Source organism: Protopterus annectens, chromosome 6.part1 (assembly GCF_019279795.1).
Source record: "Protopterus annectens isolate FY-2018-M chromosome 6.part1, PAN1.0, whole genome shotgun sequence".
Lineage (NCBI taxonomy): Eukaryota > Metazoa > Chordata > Ceratodontiformes > Protopteridae > Protopterus > Protopterus annectens.
In genome coordinates, this window is record NC_056738.1 from 29,545,863 (window position 1) to 29,572,951 (window position 27,089).

The 27,089-nt window shown below is 42.8% G+C and overlaps 1 protein-coding gene across 1 annotated transcript in view; it reads right to left on the minus strand.

Annotated features, from left to right (window-relative positions):
• LOC122805248 (golgin subfamily A member 4-like) overlaps nucleotides 1-27,089 on the minus strand; it is a 1,317,313-nt gene that overhangs the window by 902,462 nt on the left and 387,762 nt on the right. Inside the window, exon 5 of the mRNA XM_044075338.1 lies at nucleotides 7,247-7,303. Coding sequence (XP_043931273.1) covers nucleotides 7,247-7,303 — 57 coding nt within the window. The remainder of the gene's footprint in view (nucleotides 1-7,246; nucleotides 7,304-27,089) is intronic.

Below are 27,089 nucleotides of genomic sequence, written 5' to 3' on the forward strand. Positions count from 1 at the left end.
TTGTGTTGCCTGGGTGAATTGATGCCTGGTGGTAGCGGTGAAGAGCCAATTGTCTAGGTATGGAAACACCTGGAATCCTAGATGCCTCAGGTGAGCCATGACCACTGCCATGCATTTGGTGAACACTCTGGGGCTGTACTGAGACCAAAGGGCAAGGCTCGAAACTGGTAATGATTGGCTCCCAGCCGGAAGCGCAGATGATCTCTGGAGCGTCTGTTCATCTTTATGTGATAGTATGCATCCTTGAGATCTATGGAGCACATCCAATCGCCTTTCCCTAAGAAGGGAAGAATGGACTGAAGCGTGACCATTCGGAACTTCTCTTTCTTTACGAACTGGTTGAGTCTGTTGAGGTCCAAGATAGGTCTCCAGTCCCCTGTTTTCCTTGGTACCAAAAAGAATCTTGAGTAAGTTCCGAATCCGAGCTAAATGGAACACTGAGATCTCTCTTGCCGCAGCAAACTAGATCTGAGGTAATTCCAGCAGTGCATTCTGGGATAAGGGGCTTGGTCTCGGGCTACTGGCAAACCTTGAGCTTGCTATCGCCGTGTCGGAGCAGAGGATCAGCTCCAAATACATCAGTGAGAATAAATGGCTAGATTTAACAACTTCACATTATCTGTTTTGATCTTATAATTACCACTAGAATAATTTGGAAATTTCCATATTTTGATCTAGTAATTATCACCAGAACAATTTAAAAATACAGATCTTGTAAAGGGTATTATGAGAGTCTAAACTCCAATGGGACAGTTCAGTATAAAGCACCAAAACGGATAACTGGCTAGGCTTAAACTGCCTTTCATGGGCAATTAGCCTAATAGTTACCTATGAACTTATAAGTTATTCGACATAGATAAGCCTGAAAACCATTTTTTTCAGAATGTCTATAAGACAACTGATAAAGAAATGCAATTTTCACATGGCAACAGAAATAATTACTTTGTCTTGTCTAGTAAGAGGTGAGAGTAAGACAATGTGACTACCTGAGACATCTCTATAACAAAAACCACAAAAAAATTTAAATATTCTTAGCTCAGATTAAATACTCACACTACTTAAAAGTGACAGCTGTACTCGTGTGACACTCTGACCAAACTGTAAAACAAACAAGAAACACTACAAGGATTTCAGTAGGAAAAATATTCTACTTATCCTTCTGTCCATAAGAATTGTTTTCCCTATAAATTTCAGAATCCAAGAAAGCTAAAATGCCACAATACATCCCTACTCAAAAAAATGGTTTACAAAGCTACATGGCTCTATCTCTGAGTGATGGGTTACGGCATTCTAACTGACAGAACATACCACAGTTTTAAGTGAGTTCTAATGGCAGCAGCATGGGAAAATGCGGTTAAAAAAATAGCCTCCAGAGAAAGGTAATTTAGTAACCCAAACATATTCAAAATGTGAAGACAAGGACAATAATGTGTGCCAATGTTAAACAGAAGGATAAATCATAATTCTGCAATGAATACTACACATTACAGTTCTGAAAGTGTACAGTACACAGTGTTACTTTGTAAGGAGATGCTGATGAGCAAAAGATCTTTACAATATTAATATTACAAATTAAACAGCACTGCTGAATAAGCAGGTGATTCTGAAAATGAAATTATTAAATCATCCAAGGTCATTGTTACGGAGTGGAAACTATTAATAATATTGTAATGTGCCCACAAAGTACAGTTTTGTACCTACCATAAATGTAGATGTTCGAAGATCCACATTGCTGCAGTCCTTACATATGGGTAGTCCGCTGTCCTCGGTCGGCCCAAATACCAAAGTATTAGGCTGACGTCGGTCACGGCGCTTAAAACTGACATCAGGACGTCAGGGTACAAAAGCGCATGACCGACGTCATTTCCTCAGTCTTTTCTTGCCCCAGATGTCAGAAGGCCCCAACAAGAAAGGCCAAAGCCAAAAACCAGCAAAACCTAACCAACCACCCGTGCACTAACCATATTTACACTATGTATAACACAAACCACACCACCACCTTCAACAACAGAGGGGAAGGAGGGAGGGAAAATTGGACTGCAGCAATGTGGATCTTCGAACATCTACATTTATGGTAGGTACAAAACTGTACTATGTTCTTCATCTCACATTGCTGCAGTCCTTACATATGGGTAGAATCCCAAAGCAGAGGTAAGGGAGGATGGCAAAACTATAAGGAATTAGGAGCTGCCAACATGCCTTGCAAAATTGCAGTTGCAAATCCAGCCCTAGATCTAGAGTAAAGTGGAAGGTGGTAATGCTTAGAGAAAGTATGCACTGAACTCCAAGTAGCTGCTTCCAAAATATCTTTAGTAGCCACCCCCCTTAAAAAGGCTGTAGAAGTGGCAGTAGCCCTAGTGGAATGAGGCCTAATCCCATCTGGAATCTCCTTACCATGATGGGAATAACAGAAAGCAATACAAAACCCAATCCACTTTTTGAAATTTGAACTGTTTGTTTTGAAACAGGTTTGCCCTGAGAACCCAAAGCAAAAGAAATAAACAACCGCTGAGACTGCCTGAACCCTTTAGTTCTGCTCAAATAATATCGCAACTGTCTGTGTATATCCAAAGTGTGCAAAATCCTTTCCCCTTTATTTTGGGGGTTTGCATAAAAAGTAGGCAAATGAATAGTTTGGTTTAAAGCCACACTAGAAACCACTTTAGGCATAAAAGAAGGGTTAGTACGCAAAGACACCCTGTCCTTGTGGAAAATTAAGAAAGGCTCAACTGCCATAAGGGCCTGTAATTCAGAAACCCTTCTCGCAGAGGTAATGGCCAACAAAAAAGCAGTCTTCCAAGATAAATATTTCAACTCTGCCGATGCTGCAGGCTCAAAAGGTTGTAGAGTGAGTTTCTCCAACACAAAATTGAGATCCCAAGCAGGAGTAGGAGCTCTACGTGGGGGTCTTATATTTTTGCCCTCTAAGGAATTGCTTAAACAAAGGCTGAGAAAATAATGGTGGGTCACAGTCATAGTGAGCAGAAATTGCTGCAGCATGAACCTTTATAGAGGAGAAGGACAAACCTTTGTCCAATAACTCAGTAAGGTATTGAAGCGCAACACTTAAATTAGGTTTAGAAACATCAAAATCCTTTGCAGTATTCCAAAATAAAAATCTCCTCCATTTATCTGCGTAAACTTTCCTTGTACTAGGCCTTCTGGCCTCCAAAATAACATTCAAAACTTGCTGTGGAAGCTGAGACCCTCCAGGGTTTAAAACAGAATATGCCAGGCTGTCAGATGTAGAGAATGAAGTTTGACATTGAGTAAATGACTGTTCTCCTGAGACAGCAGGTGAGGAATCGAAGGCAAAGGCCATGGAGGCTCCTGTACCAGACTTCTCAGTAATGGGTACCAGTGCTGTCGAGGCCAATCTGGAGCTATTAAAATCATGTTTGGCTTGTCCTGTCTGACCTTCAGCAGTACCTTTGGGAGGAGAGGCAGAGGTGGAAAGGCATACACGTGAAGATTGCTCCAATTGAATGAGAGAGCATCCACTTTCCAAGCCGAGGGATGAAACCTTTTGTGCAAAACTTTGGCAGCTGGTAATTTAGTGGAGAAGCAAACAGATCTATGTCTGGAGTTCCCCATAACACTGTCAATCTCTGAAATACATGAGGATCCAATTTCCACTCGTGGGGATCCATAATTTGTCTGCTCAACACATCTGCTAAGGAGTTCTGTGCTCCTGGCAGAAACCTTGCCTGAAGATTTAGCTGTAAACTGAGAGCAGTCTCCCACAAAATCATTGCTTGTCTGCATAGAGGATAAGAATGCGTTCCCCCTTGCTTGTTGATGTACCACATGACAGTTGTGTTGTCCGTTTGAATCAACACCTGCCCTGGAAGAAGTAAATCCTTGAAAGCTATCAATGCAAATTGGACTGCTAACATCTCCTTCAAGTTGATATGTAGATGTTGAAGTCTGGCAGGCCACGTGTCTTGTATCCATTTTCCATTTAGATGAGCTCCCCAAGCTTTGTCTGAGGCATCTGTCGTTAAAATCTGACTCGCCTCTGGCCGGGTCACAGAGAGTCCCTTGTTTAGGTGACATTCCTGAGCCCACCACAAAAATTCCTTTTGAATGCAAGGTATTATTTGAATGACAGTGTCCAAATCTTGGCAGTGCTGTGTCCATACATTCTTGAGATACCATTGTAGCTTCCTCATATGCAGTTTGGCATTGGGAAGTACCAGAATACAAGATGCCATGAACCCCAAGGCTTGAAGGACTGTCCTTGCAGTCAGCCTGGACTGATGAGACAACTGATGGAAGTAAAGAGAAAGATTCTTTTGTTTGTCCGGGGTCAAAAAGGCCATCTGGGATGCTGTATTCAGTTTCACACCCAGAAAGCACATGTCCTGAGAGGGTACTAGACTGGACTTTATTTTGTTCACAGAATACCCCAGGCATCTTAACACTGCCATCACATACTGTAAATGATGAAGAAGTTCGTCCTTTCCTTGGGCCAGTATCAGGCAATCGTCCAAATAAGGATAGATCTGTATTCCTCTTAGCCTGAAAAAAGCTACCACTGGAGCCAGAACCTTCGTGAACACTCTGGGGGCAGTACATAAGCCAAAGGGCAATGCAGAGAACTGATAATGTGAAGTCCCAACCCGAAAACGCAGATACTTCCTGCAACTGGGCCTGATAGGAACATGAAGGTAAGCCTCCTTGAGATCCAGGGTCACCATCCAGTGATCTTTGCCCAGCAGAGGTAAAAGCTGTTGTAACGTTAACATTTTGAACTTGGGAATGTCCAGATATGTGTTAAGGATGGATAAATCCAAAATTGGTCTCCACGTGTTTCCTTTCTTTGGTACTAGAAACAGGCGAGAATAAAATCCTAGGCCCACTTCTGGCAGAGGAACCGGTTGTATGGCCCCTATTTGAAGTAGTAGAGAAATTTGTTTGCGAGCCTCTAGTCTTTGCTGAGGAGGAACGTCCGGCATGCCTTTGAAAGGAGGCAAGGTATGGAAATAAAACTTGTAACCCTGGTGTATGATATCCAATACCCATTTGTCTTGGGTAACCAACATCCAATTTTCCTTGAAGAGTGCTAACCTTCCTCCCAAAGGTGCTGCCAGGCAAAAAGGATCTGGCAGCTGAAAAAATAGGTCATTGGGCCTGTTTACGAAAGGACTGGCCCCTGCCCTCACCCGCAGATTGTGCAGGGGAACTCCCAGTTCTAGGCCTGAAAGAACTCTGAGCTCTGCCCCTACCACGTCTAGATCTACCCCTAGACTGAGAATCATAAGAAGGATACGTCCACCCCTTAGCAGGCCAATTCCTACTAAACTTCGGAGGCTGAACTTGCAAAAAATCTTTAACAGTCTGCATAGACTTAGCCTTGTCTTCCATTTTCTTCAAGACTGACTCCACAGGTGAACCAAACAACACATCAGACTGCAAAGGAGCATCCAAAATCCTTGTCTTAACATGGTCAGATAAATTCTGATCCTTCAACCAGGCGTGCCTGCGAAGAACTGAGCCAGTGGCAGCCACCCTAGACGAGGCCTGCACAGCATCAAAACCACACTGTAATGAATGCTTACCCACCTGTTCAGAGACATGCACCAAATCTTGCAATTCTTTACACTCAATGCCTTCTGCCAGAGCATCCACCTTAGATTTCAATTGAGAAAGAAGAAAGTTTTGATATTTCAACATATGAAACTGGCAATTCAAAGCCCTCATAGCTAAAGTAGAAGATGTATAGACCTTCTTTCCCCATCTATCCAAAGCTCTGGCTTCTTTATCTAGAGGAACCGGATTTTTTACAATAGAGGCCTTGACACCCTTAGGTGCCTGACTAATAGTTTCTGGGTCCGCCCTAGGACTCTTATAAAGATATTTGTGAGCCTCAGGCACCCTGTAATACCTATCCGGCTTAACAGGAGCAGGCGGCAGAGAATCAGGATTAAGGGAAGCCTCTGCAAACACATCTTCCACAACATCCAGAACAGGGGGTATAGCCAAAGGCCTATGCTGGGGTAACAGCAAAAACTCCCTAAGCCGTTTCCTAGAATCAGAGAAGTCCTGACCTTCCCACTTAAAATGTTCCCTCATAGAATGAAGTGTCTCTGAAAAAGAAAAATCCTCTGGAGGAGAAGCAGAAGGAGTGGAATCATCTGCATCAGAATCAGAATAAGGAGAGTACTCCTGCAAGTCTTCAGCCGAAGACTCTGAAACATCCGAAGCTTGTTCAAAACTTCCCAACTTTGGCTCCACCCTAGGCCTCTTATCAGGAGGGAGCATAGAACCTCTAATCAGAGTAATCAAATCTTCTGCCATTTTAAGCATGTGCTTCTTAGGCACAGACCCTGCTGAACTAGGAGTGACCCCAACAGGAGCTAAAACTGGCCTGCCTCTGGGAGAAGCCTTGGAAACCGAAGGAGAAGGCCTAACCACCCTAGGAAGGGAGGGGAGTACAGTAACTTGAGAAGCCCCTTCAGCCTGACCTGCCTCCTGAGAGACTACCTCCTGCAAAATCAAAGTCTCCCCCTGAGACTCCAGAGAAGTCTCCGTCGGAACCACCGGTTCCACTGAAACCTCTAAAGAACCGGCGTCCGGAACGGACGACTCATTTTGCCTGGGTTTAACTGCTTTGTCTTTGCGCTTCTTCGAGAAGCGGCCGGAGAATCCGACGGCATATTATAATTGCACCGCTTCCCAAAGACCAGCCTAGCACAATCTAACCTTCGCAATAGTGCTTATTGAACCTAGCACAAAAGCGACACCCAACAACGTCGTGCTCAGGCCCCAAACAAGGAATACACAAAGAATGATAATCCCTATGCGGTATCTGTTTCCCACAAGAAATATAGTTATTCACTTTTTCTGACATCCGGTAAAACACTGAGGCAAGAAAAAAACAAAATAATCCCCAACGGGGTACTTAGCCAACTTGGATTCGGTCTGAAACTCCGAATTCGAAAAATTTCAGAACGCCGAACGGCACTTGCAATGCTGCTTCTGCATCGGACCATGCGGCAAAAAAGACTGAGGAAATGACGTCGGTCATGCGCTTTTGTACCCTGACGTCCTGATGTCAGTTTTAAGCACCGTGACCGACGTCAGCCTAATACTTTGGTATTCGGGCCGACCGAGGACAGCGGACTACCCATATGTAAGGACTGCAGCAATGTGAGATGAAGAACATCCTTCCATTACCAATTTATCCTAACAGTGTAACTTCAACCCAAATGAAGTTGACTTAGTCTCACTTAAACTTACTCACCTCACGGAGTTCTCCTATCCTGCGTAGTGCTTTGTCTTGGCTCTGGCTCAATATTACCTAGAAAATGTACAGAAACAAAATTAATTCTAAAAACATGTACAGAACTTATATGACTATATTACATCAAAAGTTTGTGCCACATATTTTAAAAGCAATCCATGACTGGGTGTGGGAATCACACTATTTACAGATGGACAGTTTGGTCACAATGGCAAAGCACTACTGATTAAATATATCTAACCATGGCTAAATTCTGTTAGACCCACACACAGGAGTGGATTATTACTATTATACAATGACATTATTTAAAAAAGAAATTGCTTATCTTTTTTAAATAATGACATTGTATAAATGGACTTTAAATGCTCTTCCACGGCTTCTTCCTTATAGGAGACTGCAAAGCATGTACTGTGAATGTATTCAGCTAATATGCGTCTTAGCTTGTATAGTACGTTTCTTGTTTCTTTCTGTTAATTAAAAAAGTAATGGCTCAGTGTCTAAGGGAAAATGTTGAACACTCAAGAAACTGTCAAATTTAAGCACTTCAGTTTGTTTTATTCACAAAACTTCTTAAGAATGAACATGCTTAACTTTAAAAGATACCGAGCGTTCAGCATTTTTCCTCCTTAATTTTTTTCAGTTTGTGATGCTTTTTTGGCAATATGCAGTTTTATTTGGTGTAAGAAAATGGTATGCCTGCAGAGTACTTTGCTGCCTGGATTTTTGTTTTGTAGCTATTACTCATAGCGGCATACAAACAAACACAATGAGCAATTGTGATCTGAGTTCAGTAGCCACACAAAAAACATCCTACTCATCCTAATGCATGTTTACCCAACTCTTTTCTGTAAATAATGCTGGGTTTACAATATACCACTGATTGGCTTGTCTAACCAGGATGTACATTTTTGAACAACAAACATTTCACTGTATAATCATTAGTAAGATGAACTTGTACAATTGTTTAACAGCACCGTTTTCAACAACCATTAGCCGTTGATATTGTATGACAGGAAAATAATGCACAGTGCATAGTACTTTTTTACAGTTGTTTACGAGGAATGTCCATTTGAGATGAAAAGTCTGTTTTAGTAGTGGTCCAGGGGAAAAAATCTCTAAAAAAATAGTATAAAATTTTTAGTTGAACGAATATACACACACAAAATATAAATACATAGCATACAACTGAACAAGTACAAATTTACCAGATATACAAATGCAACAGAACATCACATAATGCTTTTTTAAAAGTTATTAATTGCATAACATTAGGAACATAAAGGAATACTGCATTCTAGTAGAAATGATAGCAGACCTGTATAACATGTAAAATGACATACACTTAATACAACCAGTAGTAAAGCGTGCCTTTATAATCTTAAACTTCAAGACCCCTTTTCTACTTCATCATCATACGATCACCATGCTTACTCCAAAGCTAACCACTTCCACTGGTACATGCTTCATCTGTAAATGAAAGTTATGTACTTACCATAATTACAAATCCTGTCATTCATGTTTGTCTGATGCAACATGTTGGTCCTCAGGTTGCTTGCCGGATCCAACTCAGCAGCATTAATATTCCAGCTTCGAGCCACTAAGAATTTCCCCTCCCATAATGCACCACTTCCTCTCACAACCTCAGATCTAGTTTGTTGTCTCAAGACCTAGGTATGAACCGCCTTGCCTGAAAGATAACCAAGGCTATCTATGACTATGTTCTTCGGGTCAGACAAAATAAGGAAGGGGAAATGAAGGGAAGGCTGCAGTAATGGAGTGACATTAATGAAAGGATCTATCATTATGGTATTAATAAAATAAATAAATAAATCTTATTCATTCAGACTGATCTGACATGTCGGTCAGAATCCCAAGCTACAAAGAACCCTGAGTGGTCTCATGATAGGAGTCCCTTCAGGAAAGAAGCACCAAAGGATCAATGATACCCATCAGGCTTAATACTCTTGAGAAATAAATCTGCAGAAGAAGAGGGGCTGTGAAGAACACATTGAACTGATGACTTCAAGGTCTGTATCATGTCTGTTGGTAATGAGACCATGAACAAAGTAGTGGCCTGATGACATCCTATAAACACAAGTTTCTGAAAATGGTTGATGGTTCAATTTAAGGCTTATTGAGATTCCCAGGGAATGGCAACGTTTTAGAAGGTAATCCCTGGTCTCCAAGAGAGACTCCATCAAGGGAGCACCCATGAGACAGTAGTCTGGATACAGGAAAACCCTCAATCCCAGAATTCACAGCTGAACTGCTATAACAGCAATACATTTGCTAAACACCCTGGTGCCACAGTGAGGCCAAAATGGACTCTTCATTTATCTTGATGTGAAGTTAACCATCTTGGAGATACAAGGAGCAGACATACTCATTTAATTTACCCCACAACAGGGTAGTATCAACTACACCATGACCATTACGAATTTGGTCTTCTGGACATTGTTTAGTAGGGTGACGTCCAAAATGGGAATAAGGTTCTAAGTTTCCTTTGGAACCAAAAACACTTGGAATAGAATCCTGATCCTCTCTTATCTGGTAGGACCTCTTGGATGACTCTTTTGGTAAGAAGACCCGCCATCATTTCTTCTGCAGCTTTTGCCTGATTGGAGAGGGCATCTGACAATGATCTATTAGGCTGGAGAAGGGTTACGAAAAATGGTTTGGAATAGCCTCTGGATATTATTCCTCTTAACAATTTGTGTTGTGTGATGGCCTACTGTGCTGTTAGGTAGAGGGAGAGACTCCATCCCCTACTTCCTCCACTATGGAGCAGTTTGGTTGATCTTGTGGTCTTTTGCCTTAGAAGGGTCCTCAATATCCATGATTCTGCAGACCACCTCAGCTTATGGACCTGTGTCCACTGAAGGGGCCACCTCTGCAGCAGACACCTTTTTCAGAAAGTGTGTCAAACTGTTAATGTTTAGACTTCTTAAACCATATAGAATGTCATTTTAGATTTCTACTGTATGATCTCTGCAGAACCTTAAATTTCGCTCAAACAGAAAGTGTCTTACCTTCTTGCTCACACTTCTGCATTTTCCTCTTTCACCAACAGGCCAAACAGGGAAGACCCACTGAACACAGAACTGGTGAATGATGCCTTGAAGTGGTCGAGAAAAATCACTGATGCAACCATACATAGCATCCTCATGTCATTCACAGCTGCCCTGGCCCTACATCTGCCATGTTATGCACCATGTGCATAAAAAGATTTCTAACGATAGACATGGTAGATAAAAATAGTTTCCATCTGTTTCTCTGAGTCCATCATAATTGGAGCTTTCCCAGCATACAGGGTCTGGTGCGAAAAATCTATCTGAAATCTATTCATGTGAGTGGTGCAGTTCAGTGCTCACAAAGGAAAGTGCCAGAAGTGTATGACCGCTCCCAAAGTCTATCCATCACCCTGGGCTCCTTGTTGGCACCACAGAGGACGGAGATTGAGTTGAACCATAAGTTTCAAACACCATCTCATCCTTGGAGGACTGTTGACTGGCCAAGCTCTACACTGATACATCATCTCCAAAATTTCACTGAAAGAGTTATCCTCTGCAGAGGACTGTGGGGAACGCTTCTAGTCCTCCAATTCAGTATCTGAGGTGGGGAACTCTTGACAAGGAGTACAAGTGCTGCCTCTTGCACATCCTCTTCTTGGGGATATCAGTGGAGGTTTCACTGGACTCCTCACAGGACTGAATCTGCTTTTGTGCAGAGTACTTACAGCTTACAGGATGACTCTGACCATGGGTTGTCTAATGAGAAAGGGACAAGAAGAAGCAGGAATCATAGGATAAAACATTCACGGAGACCTGTGCATACATTCACTTAGGAAAGGCAGTTACCTTCCTCTACTCCTCTAAAGCCAATTCCAACTTCCACTGGATTCGGGGATATCACTCCAGCTGTTGGATCTCACCAACCCTTCAGCAAGATGGTCACAGCCGATGGAGGGGCCCCTGAAGTCAGGCCGATGAAAGTCCTCGATAAGTGGATTGGAATCCTAGTCTCAAAAGCTGATGAACCAAGCATCAACAGAGCCAAACCTAATGGCCCCGACGATGGAGCCAAAGCTACAGGTTTCAGTCCACGGCATCAATACTGCATTGACTGCAACAATGTAGGAGTTGAATGAGTCAGATCTGAGATCCCATATGCCAAAGTTATAGGAAAGGTCTGCATCAGCTCCACAGGTCCCAGATGGACAATCAGTTCCAAAGCCGGAGATGACAGCCAGACTGGCAAAGAACTAAAATCTAAGGCATCTGGGTGAATGTAGAAGACCTCAGAACCAAATAATGACTCCAATCTCAATCACTGTTCTTAAGAATTTCTACATTAGACAGTCCAAGTTTGCCTATAAGAACTGAAGAACCTGATAGATAGCATCAAAGATGGTCCAGATGGGGGTGGGGGTACTGATCGGATTCTTACATCAATGTCTGCTTCCTGGGGGAGTCATGAATCAAAATAAGATGCAAGGGCTCTGGATCCAATACTAGAATGCCAGGGTGAGGGCCATAAGCACGTCCATCCTTGGAACTTTCATATCTGAATTCACAGTTGCAAGTTCAGTACGTTTTTTCTTGGCATATGAATCTTTATGCTCTGAAGGCTTCTCAAAAGCCTTCTTTGATTCTACCACCTCTGCATCACGTGGCAGGAGGCCTTTTAATATAAGTTTACTCTTTCTATTGGCCAATGCCCTTGGCCCAAACTCTGCACATATTTCACAATCGAAAGAAATGCCGGGAACATCTGAACATAGCATATACAGGCCTTCAGTTCCTTTGGTGGCAGTGTGAGTCCAAACACGCACTGAACATTTCTTGAAGCTTGTTTGCTTCTCCAGAGTAAAGTGAAGGAAGAGTTATTTATTTACATGTATCTATTAACAACAAAGAACCATTAAACACTAACAGGTTAAACAGAGTCTCACACTAAACTGCAGCTATGCCATACTACCATAATTGTTATACTGTTACATCTATAATAGCAATTCTAACTATTATCATTACACTAAACTATGCTAGACTAAACTTTACAGCAAGAGATAAAGATGAAACAAGATCAAACACACATGAAAGGAAAAATTCTGTGAAAAAGGAGTTAACTAAAGAAATTATCAAAAAAATGTAGAAAAAGTTTGAGCTAAACAAAATTCCATATTGCTTAATGATGATAAATCAAAATTTGGAGTTCTAAATCCAAAGAGTAATATCAACAGTTGGAGTACTTAGCTGTCAGGTGAGACTGCATCGATTAGCTACCGCAGGAAACAAACTCTGTGGTAACTAGGAGGAAGTGGAGCACTATGGAAGGAAAATTCTTAAAGGTACTCAGGGTTAGAGCTTTAATGCTGCAGAATCGGATCCAACAAGTGACTCAAGGACCAAAGTCGGATCAGATAGACATGAATGAAAGGATCTATCACCATGATACGTAAACAGTTTTTATTTACAGTTCAATAGGACCTACCTATTCCTCCTTCAGAACCACCTAATTCTCTTGTTGTTTTGATTCCTCTAGGTGGAACTAATACTATACTCATTCCTCTCTTCATCCTTAAATCATATCCAATACAATATTAAAAAAACTCTTCAAAAATCAGGAAATCTCTATAGGTATAAACATTTTCTAAATGCATCTACCAAAACCATCCTCACCATCACCTACCGATTAACCTTCACTCCTATATTGAGCCCTTGTTCTTACCGACCTTCATATCTCACTAAAATCAAAACTTGAATCATGCTACAAAAAAGTTGCTATATTTGCAACTATTACAACTTATTATACCCATCACTGTACTATCCCACAGTCTCTCTACACAACCTTAGCTAATTAACAACTTATAACTTCCCCCAAAAACATTTATAAACCTTCTGCTTCCCTGTCCTCAATTCTATACTCCACAGCTCCCTACCTAAAAGGCCTATAAGATAAGAGGACAAATTCCTCCTCTGTGCAAAAACGTAATAAATCAGCTGAACAAAGCCTTTACTGCTACTCTGTGGTCAAAGTATTGAATACTCCACCCTATAACCATCAGGAAAAACTCTAACCTTCTGACCTATAACATGCATGAAAAGAATTTTTATCTAACTCATAGATTTGTTCTTGCCCTAATCCTGGCTGAAAGCAATAGCAATTAACCTCCTTCCCAAGACACCATCCATACTTCCTACCTGTCCTCTCTTATCTACTTCCTACCTTTCTATTAGTCTTTCTCTCATTGCTCTTTTGTCTACTCACCTTGCACCTCTCTTCCATTCTCTATTCTTAACCACCTCCACTATCTTTTACTTCTATATTTCATGATTGCCTCTCACCTGTCTCCTATTAAGACTTTCTTCCTCCATTGTTTCACTTGACTATTGCCTTTAATATAACCTCCTACCTTACCACTACCCATTTGACTTCTTATTGAGCCAATGTTCAAATGTCTATTTTGCACTGTGTTTTGTTCACATTTTACTTTATTTTCAAAATGTATGTATTCTTACCTACTTATATAAAATGTAAACATTAATACTACTGTATGCTTTGTTTCTGTAATGTGATGTGCTTGGAGCTTTTCTCACCAGGCCTCCCTTGAAAATGGGTACTATAGATCCAGTCAGACTTTCCAGGTAAACAAATATCAAGAAAGAAAGAAATTAATAAACAACTGCACCACCTATAAGGAAGGTTGCCACCCCATTTAACCCTCTGTCATTTATTTTTTTAAAAGAAGGAAATAAACAATACAAATAATGGTGTAGGGCGCAAGACGTTAAGGAGGTACAGTAACTCCACCTATGATGGCAATCTAACAGAAAGTACAGTTTTGTACCTACCGTAAATGTAGATGTTCGAGTGCTCATACAGCTGCAGTCATAACAGATGGGTTATCCTGCCGTCAGGCGGTTCCTCGGTCGGCCAAATTCCAAAGTCTAGGTCCAGCGTCAGTTGTCGTCGCTTCCTCCCTGACGTCAGTGCAGCAGGGGTAGAAAAGAGGCAGCCGACGCCATTTTCTTCAGTTTTTCTTGCCCCAGATGTCAGGTGCCCCCAGAAGGAAGGCAAACATAATGTTATGCAAAAATGCAATGTTGACAAATCAAAAACAGTAGTTGCAAGCAAATACACCATAAAAGAGTACCCCAAAAGGTTATATGAAAAGGGTTTGTCATAAGGTCTGTCCTAAGAGGGGATGGAGGGAGGGAAACCTGGACTGCAGCTGTATGAGCACTCGAACATCTACATTTATGGTAGGTACAAAACTGTACTATGTTCATCGTGCATACAGCTGCAGTCATAACAGATGGGTAGAATCCCAAAGCTAAGTAAGGGTGGTAGGCACTAAGTGGAACTAGGAGGGGCTAGGCTGCCCTGCAGGACTGCTGTGGCAAAGCCCGCTCTAGATTTAGAGTATAGTGGGAGGTGATAGTGCTTGGAGAAAGTGTGCACTGTACTCCAGGTGGCTGCTTCCAAAATATCCTTGGTAAGGACCCCCCTGAGGAAGGCTGCAGAGGTAGCTGTGGCTCTGGTGGAGTGGGATCTGATGCATGCAGGCACAGTTTTTCCATGAAATGAGTAACAAAAGCGTATGCAGTGCGCTATCCATTTTGAAATTGTCTGTTTGGAAATAGCCTTTCCTTGAGCACCTGCAGCATAGGACACAAAGAGTTGCTCAAATTTCCTGAATGGCTTTGTCCTGTCCAAACAATAACGAAGTTGTCTGTGAATGTCCAAGGAATGTAGTAGTCTTTCCCCTTTGTTTTGTGGATTAGGATAAAAGGTAGGTAAGTGGATAGTCTGATTCAAAGCTACACTGGATACTACCTTTGGCATAAAGGTAGGGTTGGTTCGTAAAGAAACTCTGTCCTGATGGAAAATGATGAATGGTTGCACAGCCATGAGGGCCTGTAGCTCTGAAACCCTGCGAGCTGAGGTGATAGCCAGAAGAAAGGCTGTTTTCCATGACAAGTACTGTAACTCTGATGAAGAAGCTGGCTCGAAGGGAGGAAGGGTCCGCTTTTCCAATACGAAGATGAGGTCCCAAGCAGGGACTGGTAGTTTCCATGGGGGTTTTACATTCTTTGCCCCTCTGAGGAACTGCCTTAAGAGAGGATGAGAGAATAAAGGAGGATCTGTGCTGTATTGTGCAGAAATGGCTGAAGCATGGATCTTGATGGAGGAGAAGGAAAGTCCATTGTTTAACATCTCAGCTAGGTACTGTAAAATTTGAGGTATATTTATTACCCAAGGATTCTGTCCCTTCTTTTGATTCCAGGCACAAAATCGTTTCCATTTGGCGGAGTAGGCCTTTCTAGTAGAAGGTCTTCTGGCCTCCAAGATGACATCCTGCATCTCCTTGGAGAGGAGCAACTGTTGGGAAATCAAGGAATTCTCCATGCAGCTAGATTTAGAGTTTTGAGATGGCTGTGAAGAGTTTTGTAGTTGTGCTGGGACAAAAGAAGAGGGACTAGAGGTAGGGTCCATGGTGGGGAATGTGTCAGGCTCTTCAGGAGCAGATACCAGTGTTGCCTTGGCCAGTCTGGAGCAATGAGAATCACTTTCGGCCTCTCTGCTCTGGCTTTTAATAGAACTTTGGGCAGCAGAGGAAGCGGCGGGAAGGCATAGACTGTCAATGTTGCCCAATTGAAGGAAAGTGCGTCCACTTTCCAGGCCTGCGGATGATAGGTCCTTGAACAAAATTTTTTCAACTGGCAATTTCTGTGGGTAGCAAAGAGATCTATGTCTGACTGTCCCCACGCCTGAGTTATCTTTGTGAAAATTTGAGGATGCAACTTCCATTCGTGTGGATCTGTCATATTTCTGCTTAGGTTGTCTGCCAGTGTGTTTTCCTTCCCTGGCAGGAATTGTGCCTGTAGTTGAATTTTCAATTCCAGTGCTGTGTTCCATAGGGTCATGGCTTGCCTGCACAGGGGGTATGAATGAGTTCCTCCCTGTTTGTTTATGTACCGCATCACTGTGGTGTTGTCTGTCCTTATCAATAGCTGGCCTGGAAGTAGTAGGTCTTTGAAGGTCATAATAGCCTTTTGCATAGCTAGCATTTCCTTTTGGTTGATGTGAAGGAGCTTCTCTTTTCGTGCCCATTTTCCCTGAATGCACTGATCTGTCATGTGTGCTCCCCAGGCGTAGTCTGAGGCGTCTTTTGTGATGATTTGAGTTGCTTGAGGTACACAGAAAGGAAGACCTGTGTTTCTTTGGCAAGCTTGAGCCCACCATATAAATTCCTTTTGAAGACAAGGAATGAGTGGTATAATTGCTTCCAAGCTGTGGCTGTGTTGCGACCATAAGTTTTTTAGGTACCATTGAAGTTTCCTCATATGCAGCTTTGCACATGGGATAAGTAGGATGCAAGATGCCATGAATCCCAGAGCCTGCAGGACTTTCTTTGCAGTTAGCCTGGTGTAAGTTGCCATTTTTCTGAAGTATTGAGACAGTTGCCCTTGCTTGTCTGGCGTGAGGTAGGCCATCTGGGTGGTTGTATCCAAGTTGGCACCCGGGAAAATTATTTGTTGAGAGGGTATTAGTTTTGATTTTTTTTTGTTGACTGTGTATCCCAGGAAGTTCAACAGTTTTATTACAAATGCCAGGTGCTGCAGTAATATGTCCTTGCTGTCCGCTTGGATCAGGCAGTCGTCCAGATATGGGTAGATTTGTATCCCTTGTAGTCTGCAGAAGGCGATTACTGATGCCAGGCATTTCGTAAACACTCTGGGTGCAGTAGATCAGCCAAAGGGCAATGCAGAGAATTGGTAATGGGTTGAACCTGCAAGAAATCTGAGGTATCTTCTGCAATCTTGTCTGATAGGGACATGCAGGTATGCCTCCTTGAGGTCCAATGTTACCAGCCAAGACTCCTTGCCCAGCATGGGAAGAAGCTGCTGTAATGTAATTCACCTCCACTAACTACCTTGATGATAGCAAGCTCAGATGCTCATAAGCCTAGTACTTATTATACAGCAGGAACTTCTCATTGTTACATTTGTTAATGCCTGTTATGTACTTCACAGATAAAGATTCTAGTTGTCTACTGATGTACTATGTTCTTTATCTGTAAATATGTTGTAAGTAATTTCTATGTTAAATTGTTAATCGCTATGTAATCCAATGTAACTACTGTCTGTTTATTTTACTGTGGAGCTTTTCTCCCAGGGCCTCCGCTGAAAATGGACCCACGTCCAGTCAGACACTCCCGGTCAACAAATTTAAATAAATAATATGTAAGCATCTTGAATTTTGGCATCTGTAGATATGTGTTTAGGATGGATAGGTCTAAGATAGGTCTCCAATCTTTGTCTTTCCTTGGTACCAGGAATAGTCTGGAATAAAACCCTTGACCTTGTTCTTTTGCAGGTACCTCTTGAATTGCTTTCATGTCCATGGGAGCTGAAATTTGTTTTTGTGCCTCTGCCCTTTGATTTTGTGGCAGGTTTGGCATGCCTCTCATTTTTGGAAGGGTGTGAAAGTGGAACCTGTAGCCTCTGTCTATAATGTCCAGAATCCATTTGTCTTTCGTAACAATATGCCAATTTTTTGAGAATAATGTCAGTTTTCCACCCAAAGGTGCTGCCAATAAAGCTTTGCTTGGCAGGTATAGGGGGAAGTCATTGTATCTGTTTTCTAAAAGACTGTGATCTATCTTCTCCACCTCTTGGGGTTGGTGCTTGCCACTGTCTGGCTCTGAAAGATCCTTGAGGTTGCCCTCTACCCCTTGGATGCCTGTATCTGCCCCTTTGAGGTCTGTTCGTGGCTGGAAAGGACCAATTTTTTGAAGGCCAGTTTCTGCTAAAACGTGGAGGCTGTACCTGCAGGAAATCTTTCACTGTTTGCATTGATTTCGCTTTTTCCTCCATTTTCTTTAGCACCTCCTCTGCTTTTACACCAAACAATACATCTTTTTGAAGAGGTGCATCTAATAATTTAGCTTTGACATGATCTGGTAAGGTTTGCTCTTTGAGCCAAGCATGCCTACGTATAACAGACCCTGTAACAGCAGCTCTACATGAGGCCTCTAAAGCATCAAAACCACACTGCAAGGTATGTTTACCCACTTGCTCTGCACCATGCAACAAATCCTGCAACTCTTTTAAATCTGGTTGTGTCATTTTGCTTTTCAGCTGAGATATCAAAAACTGTTGATACTTTAACATATGGAACTGACAGTTTAATGCCCTCATGGTTAAAGTGGCCGAGGTGTACACCTTTTTCCCCCACCTTTCTAAAGATCTGGAATCCCTCTCTGAAGGTAATGGGTTTTTAGCAGTAGAGGCCTTAATTCCCTTAGGACCCTGTGAAATAGTTTCTGGGTCAGCAGTATGGCTTTTACATAGGAACTGGTGAGAATCAGGAACCCAGTAATACCTGTCTGGTTTAACAGGAGCTGGAGGCAAAGAATCAGGATTAAGGCTGGCTTCTGTGTACACATCATCCAATATATCTAAAACAGGAGGGATAGCCAGAGGCCTATGCTGGGTGAGCAGAAGAAATTCCCTGAGCCTTTTCTTGGAATCTGAGTAATCTTGGCCTTCCCAGTGAAAGTGTTCCCTCAATGTATGCAGGGTTTCCCCAAAAGAGAAGTCATCAGGGGGGGGAGACCGAGGGAATAGACTCCTCTGCATCAGAGTCTTCGAATGGAGAATAGGCACAATCCTGGTCCTCAGATAGTTCGGAGGTAATAGAAGCTTGATCTGAGGAAGGGTAGTCTTCCTCTAATTTGGGTCTTTTGTCAGAGGGGGGTTGAGAGCCCCTGATAAGAGTAATCAAATCCTCAGCCATTTTAAGCATCTGTTTTTTAGGCATGGTGCCTTGACAGGGTGTCTGAGGAACCTGTTTTTTGGGTTTCATGGCTGTTTTAGATTTAGTAAAGGCTTTAATAGTGAAGGAGGAAGGCCTGAAGACCCCTTGAGAAATGGCAGGCCTGTCTAAATTCTGAGTTTCCCCGCCAGGAGTGACGTCGGTATCTGTAGTAGGAATGGGGGCCGAGGAGCCTGCGACCTCGGGTACTGAAGACACCGGTAATGCATAGTCATCGGTACTTAGGGGCTGCGTAGGCGCCTCGCTGAGTAACGAAGAGCTGGTAGTCGGCCTTAGCGTGGTATCAGTAGGTGGTGCGGACCTCGTATGCCGGTCCTTATCTTTGCGTTTTTTGCTCAAAACTGGAGTCTGAGTATCCGGCGACATAATATAATTACATTTTTTGCCAAAAAAGTGAAGGGCGAACTCCGCCCGACGCTTAATAGTGCGTTTGTTGAATCTAGCACAGATACGGCAGGCCGAGACGTCGTGGTCTGGGCCTAAGCAAGGTATACAGTAAGAATGGAAATCCTTATGCGGTATTTGCTTCTCACATGAAATGCAATTATTAACTTTGTCTGACATTGGTCTGAGGCAAGAAAAGTTTCCCCAACGGGGTACTTAGCTTTCAAGAAGACTTCGGCTGAAATACTTTCGTAAATCTCAGGAGCTGGCCGACCGGCACTTGCGAACTGCTTCTGCTTCGGGCACCGCGCGGCAAGAAAGACGGAAGAAAATGGCGTTGGCTGCCTCTTTTATACCCCTGCCACACTGACGTCAGGGAGGAAGTGACGACAACCGACGCCGGACCAAGACTTTGGAATTCGGCCGACCAAGGACCCGCCTGACGGCAGGATAACCCATCTGTTATGACTGCAGCTGTATGCACGATGAACATCTGCTATTTTAACAATGTTTCTGGCATCATTTACCTTGCTGCAAAATTTGACTGATAGGCATCACATCAAATGAACAGGACTACCATTTTTAATAATAGTGTCCACATCATTAACCTATTTGCAAAATCCAACTCTCAGAAATCTTTTTTTATTAGAGAAATACAGCTGTGGTAGGAAGTTACTGTAATTGTAGATGGTTAAGTCTGTGGGACTGCCCTGCCAGCAGGTAGCCTGATGGTTGGCCTGACATCCAGAGTTGCACCTTCTCCCAGGTAACACTTCTGGAAGATGAGCAGTCCCTTGGGCCATCGGCTTTACAGGATAAACCACATAAGAGCAATGCAACACCAAACAGCTCATTTAGCATCTGCAAGTTCTCTAATGGATTTCTATTGTCAAATGATGAAACCAAACAAACATAGAATACATAACAAGTGGCTCTGTCTTCAAGGTTTAGCTAGTAACATTTTAGAGGGCCTGTAAATGTTACTGGTATTCCACAAAAAGGTGATGTGTAAAACCTATACAGAATAGAATTAATGGAGAGGTCCACCTTGTCTCCATTTTAACTTAAACTTGAAGTTTATTTTCTCTCCACAAAACAGTTTCAATATGGTGTAGTTAACAGCAAGCATTCTGTACTTTATAAAACTTTAATTTCCTTACCTTGGAATAAGAAAAGAAATAGAAAGAAAAATGTTCTCATGTATTCTTAATCTTGACCTCTTGCATGCTTTACAAAAGTAACTTGTTTCTACCTGGATAACAAAAGTACAGTTTTGTACCTACCATAAATGTAGATGTTCGAGTGTTCACTCTGCTGCAGTCATCACACTTGGGTTATCCTGCCGTCAGGCGGTCCCACAGTCGGCCAGAGTTCCAAAGTCTTGGTCCGGCGTCGGTTGCTGTCGCTTCTTCCCTGACGTCAGTGCGCCAGGGGTATATAAGAGTATATAAGAGGCATCTGACGCCATTTTCTTCAGTTTTTCTTGCCCCAGATGTCAGGTGCTCCCCAGTAGGAGGTCACTACATATTGCCAATAAAACATGTAAAGGAAATACAAAGCATATCTTCAGCTACAAGCAAATACACCACAAAGGTTGTATCAGATAGAAAGGTATAGAAAGGTTCAGCTAGGTCAGAGGGGATGGAGGGAGGGGTAACCTGGACTGCAGCAGGGTGAACACTCGAACATCTACATTTATGGTAGGTACAAAACTGTACTATGTTCATCGTATTACCCTGCTGCAGTCATCACACTTGGGTTGAATCCCAAAGCTAAGGATGGGTGGTGGAGTTAAACAGGGTTTGAAGAAGCTAGTAGGCCCTGCAAAACTGCAGTGGCAAAGCCAGCTCTAGTCTTAGAGTATAGATGTAAGTGTTAGTGTTTGGTGAAGATGTGCACTGAACTCCAAGTTGCAGTTTCCAGGATATCCTTGGTTGGTACACCCCTGAGAAAGGCTGCTGATGTAGCTGTAGCCCTGGTGGAGTGGGACCTAATGCTAGCAGGTACTGGTTTCCCATGATGTGTGTAGCAGAAACATATACAATGTCCTATCCATTTTGAAATGGTCTGTTTTGAGATCACTTTTCCTTGTGATCCTGCAGCATAGGATACAAAGAGCTGGTCAGATTTTCTGAAAGCCTTAGTTTTATCCAAGTAGTAATGTAATTGCCTGTGAATGTCCAAAGAGTGCAGGAGTCTTTCTCCTTTGTTCTGGGGGTTTGGGAAAAAGGTGGGTAAATGAATGGTTTGGTTTAGGGCCACACTGGATATGACCTTTGACATAAAGGAAGGGTTAGTTCATAGAGAGACTCTGTCTTTATGAAAAAATGAGGAAATGCTCCACTGCCATTAGTGCCTGTAGCTCTGAGACTCTTTGTGCTGAAGTTATTGCTAGCAGCAGGGCAGTTTTCCATGATAGAAACTTTAAATCAGCTGAAAAAGCTGGTTCAAAGGGTGGCAGTGTAAGCTTTTCCAGGACGAAGTTGAGATCCCAAGTTGGTGTTGGTGCTCTCCTGGGCGGTCTTATGTTCTTAGCCCCTCTGAGGTACTGTCTTAGGAGTGGATGTGAAAATAAAGGAGGATCCGTGTTGTAATGAGCTGAAATCGCTGAGGCGTGGATCTTAATAGATGAAAAGGAAAGTCCTTTGTGCAACATCTTAGTTAAATATTGTAGAATCTGAGGAATGTTTGGATCAAGGGGATTTTGGCCTTTAGCCTGGTTCCAGGCGCAAAATCTCTAATAAAGGTTTTGAGATTTACCTGTTATGTTACCTTAGTGCCTTCTTGTTTACCAGTTGTTTTACACTCTTGGAGCAAAATCTTTTCCATTTGTCTGAATAGGCTTTCCTGATGCTGGGCCTCCTAGCCTCCAGAATGACATCCATAACTGCTTTAGATAGAGGTGTTGGTTGGTTGTTTAGGTAATTTGCCATGCAGCCAGATTTAAAGTCTTGAGATGGCTGTGTAGAATCTGATTGTCTTGCTGGATTTGCATGTGAGGAATTTTTGGTAAAATCCATGGTGGGCCGTGGGCCATGTTCCTTAGTATTGGATACCAGTGCTGGTGTGGCAAGTCTGGAGCAATGAGTATCATTTGTGGCCTCTCTAATCTTAGTTTCAGCAGTGGAGGAAAGGCATACACTGTTGATGTTTTCCAACTGAATGTGAGAGCGTCCACATTCCAAGCTTGTGGGTGCAATGTCCTTGTGCAAAATTTTTGAAGTTGGTAGTTTTGGTGGTTGCCAAACAGATCTATGTCTGGGCACCCCCATTTTTGCGTTATCAATGCAAATACTTGTGGCTCTAGTTTCCACTCTTGGGGATCCATGATGTTTCTGCTTAGGTCGTCTGCCAATGTGTTTTTCTTTCCTGGCAGGAATTGTGCTTGTAATTGAACTTGGTAAGTCAGTGCTGTGTTCCACAAGGTCATTGCTTGCCTGCATAGAGGGTAGGAGTGTGTGTCCCCTTGCTTATGTACCACATTACTGTGGTGTTGTCTGTCATTATTAGGAGTTGTCCTGGGTGTAAGAGGTCCTTGAAAGCTGTTAGGGCATTCTGTACAGTTAGCATTTCTTTTTGATTGATATGCAGATGCCTTTGATCTGTAGTCCATTTGCCCTGAGTGCACTGTCCTGCCATATGTGCTCCCCAGGCATAAGCTGAAGCATCTGTTGTTATAGTTTGCCTGGCTGTGGGGAAGGTAAAAGGCTGACCCTTGTTGAGTTGACATGCCTGTGCCCACCATAGAAACTTCTGTTGAAGGCAGGGAATGAGTGGTATCATTGTTTCCAAGCTGTGGCTGTGTTGAGTCCATACGCTTTTCAGGTACCATTGTAATTTCCTCATATGCAGTTTTGCAAATGGTATTAGTAGTATGCAAGATGCCATGAATCCCAAGGCCTGCAGAATTTTTCTTGCAGGGAGTTGGGTCTTTGTTGCCATTATTTTGAAGTATTGAGTCAGCTGTTGTTGCTTGTCTGGCGTGAGATAAGCCATATGGGCCATTGTATTCAAGCTGGCACCCAGGAATATTATGTTCTGTGAGGGCACTAGTTTTGATTTCTTTTCGTTTACTGTGTGCCCTAGGCAACTTAAAAGGTGTTTGACAAACGCCAGATGCTTTAAAAGAATGTCCTTGCTTCAGTCGTCCAGGTATGGGTATATTTGAATTCCTCTTTGTCTGCAGTATGCAATTACTGGTGCCAGGCATTTTGTGAAGACCCTGGGCACAGTAGATAAGACAAAGGGCAGTGCAGAGAATTGATAATGGGTTGAACCTGCAATGAAACGGAGGTATCTTCTGCAATTTTGTCCGATAGGGACATGCAGGTATGCCTCCTTGAGATCCAACGTTACTAGCCTGGCCTTCTTGCCCAGCATGGGAAGAAGCTGCTGTAGTGTTAGCATCTTGAATTTGGGTACTTGCAGATAGGTGTTCAGAATTGAAAGGTCCAGAATGGGTCTCCAAGCTTTGTCCTTTCCGGGGACTAGAGTCTTGAGTAAAATCCTTGTCCTTGCTCCTGTGTAGGTACCTGTTGAATGGCCCTCATGTCCATGAGAGCTGTAATTTGTTTTTGTGCCTCTGCCCATTGATTTGGAGGCATGTTTGGCATTCCTTTTATCCTTGGCAAGGTATGAAAGTGGAATATGTATCCTTGTGAGACAATGTTTAGGACTCATTTGTCTTTTGTGATGATATGCCAGTTGTCTGCAAAAAGTGCTAATTTTCCTCCCAAGGGAGCTGCCAAGAGAGAGATTTACTTGGTAGTTTGAGGGTTACGTCATTGTGTTTGTCTTCTGCTAGCTTGGGGCCTGTCTTCTCCTCTTTTCTGGGTAGTGGCACCCCATTGGCGAGGTTTGTAAGGGCCTTGTGACTGACCTCTGCCCCTTGGGTGTATATATTTGCCCCTCTGTGGTCTGTCAGAAGCTGGAAAGGATCAGTTTTTTGTTGGCCAATTTCTGCTGAAGCGAGGGGGTTGTACCTGTAAAAAATCCTTGACCGTCTGCATAGACTTTGCCTTATCCTCCATTTTCTTTAAAACCTCTTCTGCTTTGACACCAAACAAGACATTCTGCTGTAAAGGTGCATCCAATAATTTTGCTTTAACATGATCAGGCAGGGTTTGTTCTTTTAACCAAGCATATCTACGTATGACAGACCCAGTCACAGCTGCTCTACAGGAAGCTTCCAATGAATCAAATCCACATTGTAAAGTAGGTTTGCCCACCTGTTCAGCTGCATGCAACAGATCCTGCATTTCCTTGAATTCAGACTGTTCAGAATGCGTGCTCATTTTTTGTTTTAATTGAGACATTAGGAATTGCTGATATTTCAGCATGTGAAACTGGCAATTTAATGCTCTCATAGCTAGAGTAGCTGAGGTGTATACCTTCTTTCCCTATCTATCTAGTGCTCTGGAATCCCTTTCAGAGGGTACAGGATTTTTAGCCATAGAAGCCTTAGCCCCTTTGGGTCCCTGGGAAATTGTTTCTGGGTCAGCAACAGGGCTTTTATAAAGGAATTTGTGTGACTCAGGTACTCTGTAGTATCTGTCTGGTTTGGCTGGAGCAGGAGGTAGAGAGTCTGGATTTAGACTAGATTCTAAGTAAACATCATCCACAATGTCTAAAACTGGAGGGATAGCTAGTGGTCTGTGCTGGGGTATTAAAAGGAACTCCCGGAGAATTTTCTTAGAATCAGAGTAGTCCTGGCCTTCCCAGTGGAAATGTTCCCTCATGGTATGTAAAGTTTCCCCAAAGGAGTAGTCTTCAGGGGGAGATGCTGAGGGAATAGAGTCTTCAGCATCAGAATCTTCATAAGGGGGAAAAGAGTAATCCTGTTCCTTAGAAGAATGTGAGGAAATAGAAACCTGGTCAGAGGAAGCATAATCCTCCTCTTGTCTTGGCCTTTTATCAGGAGGGGGATGGGAACCCCTGATTAGGGTAATCAAATCTTCAGCCTTCTTAAGCATCTGCTTCTTAGGCATGGGGCCTTGGAGACTGATGTACAGTCTTTTTAGGTTTTAATGGAGTTTTAAGCTTAGCATAAGATTTAATGGTGAGTGCAGTCGGTCTGAAAACACCTTCTGCAACCGAAGGTGTTTCTGCTACACCCAATTCTCCTTCTGCTCTGGTGTCGGAAGGGCCTAATGAAGATGGCTGCGACGGCCTAGTACTCTCCGCTTGAGAATCCGAAGCTGTCTGGGGCTCTAATTTTGCGGTCGTCAGGGGCTGCTTAGGCGCCTCACTGAAAACCGGAGAACCGGCGACAGGCCCAGCAGAGGCCTTGGAGTCTGGCTTGGTTCTAGGCTGCCTGTCCTTATCCTTGCATTTTTTATGCATGCCGGTCGTCGGCTGCTCCAACGGCATGGTATAATTAAATTTCCTACCAAAGTAATGTCGAGCGAAATCAAAACGGCGTTTGATAGTTCGTTTATTGAACCTAGCACAAAACCGACAACCTGTGACGTCGTGGTCTGGGCCTAGACAAGGAATACAATAAGAATGGAAATCCTTATGAGGTATTTGCTTCCCACAAGAAATGCAATTGTTTTCTGACATCGGACTGAGGCAAGAAAAGGTTCCCCAATGGGGTACTTAGCTTTATTGAAGACTTCGGACTGAAATTCGATTCGAAAATCTCAGGTGTTAGCCGACCGGCACTTGCAAACTGATTCTGCTTCGGGCACCGCGAGGCAAGTAAGACTGAAGAAAATGGCGATGGATGCCTCTTATATACCCCTGACGCACTGACGTCAGGGAAAAAGCGAAAGCAACTGATGCCGGACCAAGACTTTGGAACTCTGGCCGACTGCGGGACCGCCTGATGGCAGGATAACCCAAGTGTGATGACTGCAGCAGGGTAACACGATGAACATCTATAAATACAAGGAAATCTGCAGATTTTCCCTATCAGATACAATCGTACTTAACCTGTCCTTCGTTTTGCTAATTCCACTAGCTGTTATTAAAAAAAATTACTTAAGCTGTCCTCTGTTTTGCTGCAATCTAAAAAAAAAAAAGAAAAGAAACTGCAGCGCTGGGGAATTCTTCTCCACTACCTTTGCTGTAGACAGCAGCACAGTAAATTCTTACCGGGGATAGCGCCCACAACACTCTTGGACATGGGCAGTAGTCATCACTAAATGCAATTTTGGGTATTAACAGTATCTCTATGGTATTACACTGGGTTGAAATGGCTGGGCTTAAAATGACCTCCTGATCAATAGCCTAGTAATCTTATATGATCCTATCTATGATCCCATAAACGGTACTGGTACACACAGGTGATCACATCTTTAAGAACAGTAATCCTCTTGCTGGAGATATTCCTTTTGTTAAGTTGCAACATCTTTACAGACAGTTGTACCTTAAGCTTACACACATCATAAAGAATAAGTAATATGTCATGCTCAAAAGATTATAGTCTTGTGAAATTGTTAGTATGATAAAATGTATCAAATTCGTAGGGCAGCACTACAATATCAGAAGCTGGAAAATATAACATAGGTAGACATCTGCACCTCAGTAAAAAGAAATCTCATACTAACAGATATCAATTTTTAGCAATAAAAACATAAGGTTGTGTCTATTCTGAGGTAGTACTCTGCTGTATTAT